Source organism: Branchiostoma belcheri, unplaced genomic scaffold, assembly GCF_001625305.1.
Source record: "Branchiostoma belcheri isolate BF01 breed outbred unplaced genomic scaffold, Haploidv18h27 scaffold203, whole genome shotgun sequence".
Taxonomy (NCBI): Eukaryota; Metazoa; Chordata; class Leptocardii; order Amphioxiformes; family Branchiostomatidae; genus Branchiostoma; species Branchiostoma belcheri.
In genome coordinates this window covers 73,530-74,343 of record NW_017803525.1, presented here as the reverse complement: position 1 = coordinate 74,343, position 814 = coordinate 73,530, and the positions used below count along the sequence as shown (strand labels likewise).

The following is an 814-nucleotide window of genomic DNA, read 5'->3' as shown; positions in this document are numbered from 1 at the left end:
AGAGCTACCTCCATCCCAAATTCATGACCCTAGCATCTCCGGAACACGAGATATTAAAACCGGAAGTTCCACTGCAGTACCAAGAAAGCCACTAGGGGGCCCAAACTCTTATCATTTCCAGATCTTGTCGACGCACTAAGTATGAAACCAATACATCCAGTCATTCTTGGGTTATCTTAAGCTTGTTGACAAAATTTAATTCCCTTGGGCTGCATTCGAGGAATTTGTAGAATATTTTCAACTCAATCGCAGTTGTTTACTAATGGCTCTGCCCCTGAGGCGTCGCAAAAAAGACTAAAGCGGGATCGGAAAGAGCTTGAACATGTGCGGGGCCAACGTTGTACCAAGGACGCCGTCAGTGGTTGGAGGAGGGGCGCCCTCTGGCGTCTTGAATGTGAAGGACTGCAGAAGAATCGAGTAACACTATGGGGCCGCCGAAGTACTAGACGTTTGTTGTAGTCGCCATGACTTTCTTTGTCGCGCCTGGGGCTGTGCGTGGTACGTGGGGATCAAATCTTTTATTTAAAATCAACATGGCAGACGTGCCGAATTGCTTCAGACACGTCTGAATTACGCTGACATTTTACAAATCATCATCATTTACAAATCATCATCATACATCATTAAAGAAGCATAGATTAAAAACATATTAATGATTACATTGTTATAAAATTGCGATGTTATATACATGTACAATACACATCAGATTGCAATACACAGGCCCAAACTGGGGACCGGTGTCACAACGATCTCGCCCCCCCAGTCATTTCGCCCTCCCCGGGACGAAATCTCTAGCGAATTTAATTGTCCTCCC

The 814-nt window shown here is 45.0% G+C and overlaps 1 protein-coding gene across 1 annotated transcript in view; it reads right to left on the bottom strand.

The window, feature by feature from the left end:
- The window catches only part of LOC109469441, a 1,998-nt gene extending 1,834 nt beyond the window's left edge, over positions 1-164 (bottom strand). The window contains exon 1 of the mRNA XM_019767960.1: positions 155-164. Within this exon, the coding sequence (XP_019623519.1) occupies positions 155-164 (10 nt within the window). The remainder of the gene's footprint in view (positions 1-154) is intronic.
- Positions 165-814: the final 650 nt, after the last annotated feature.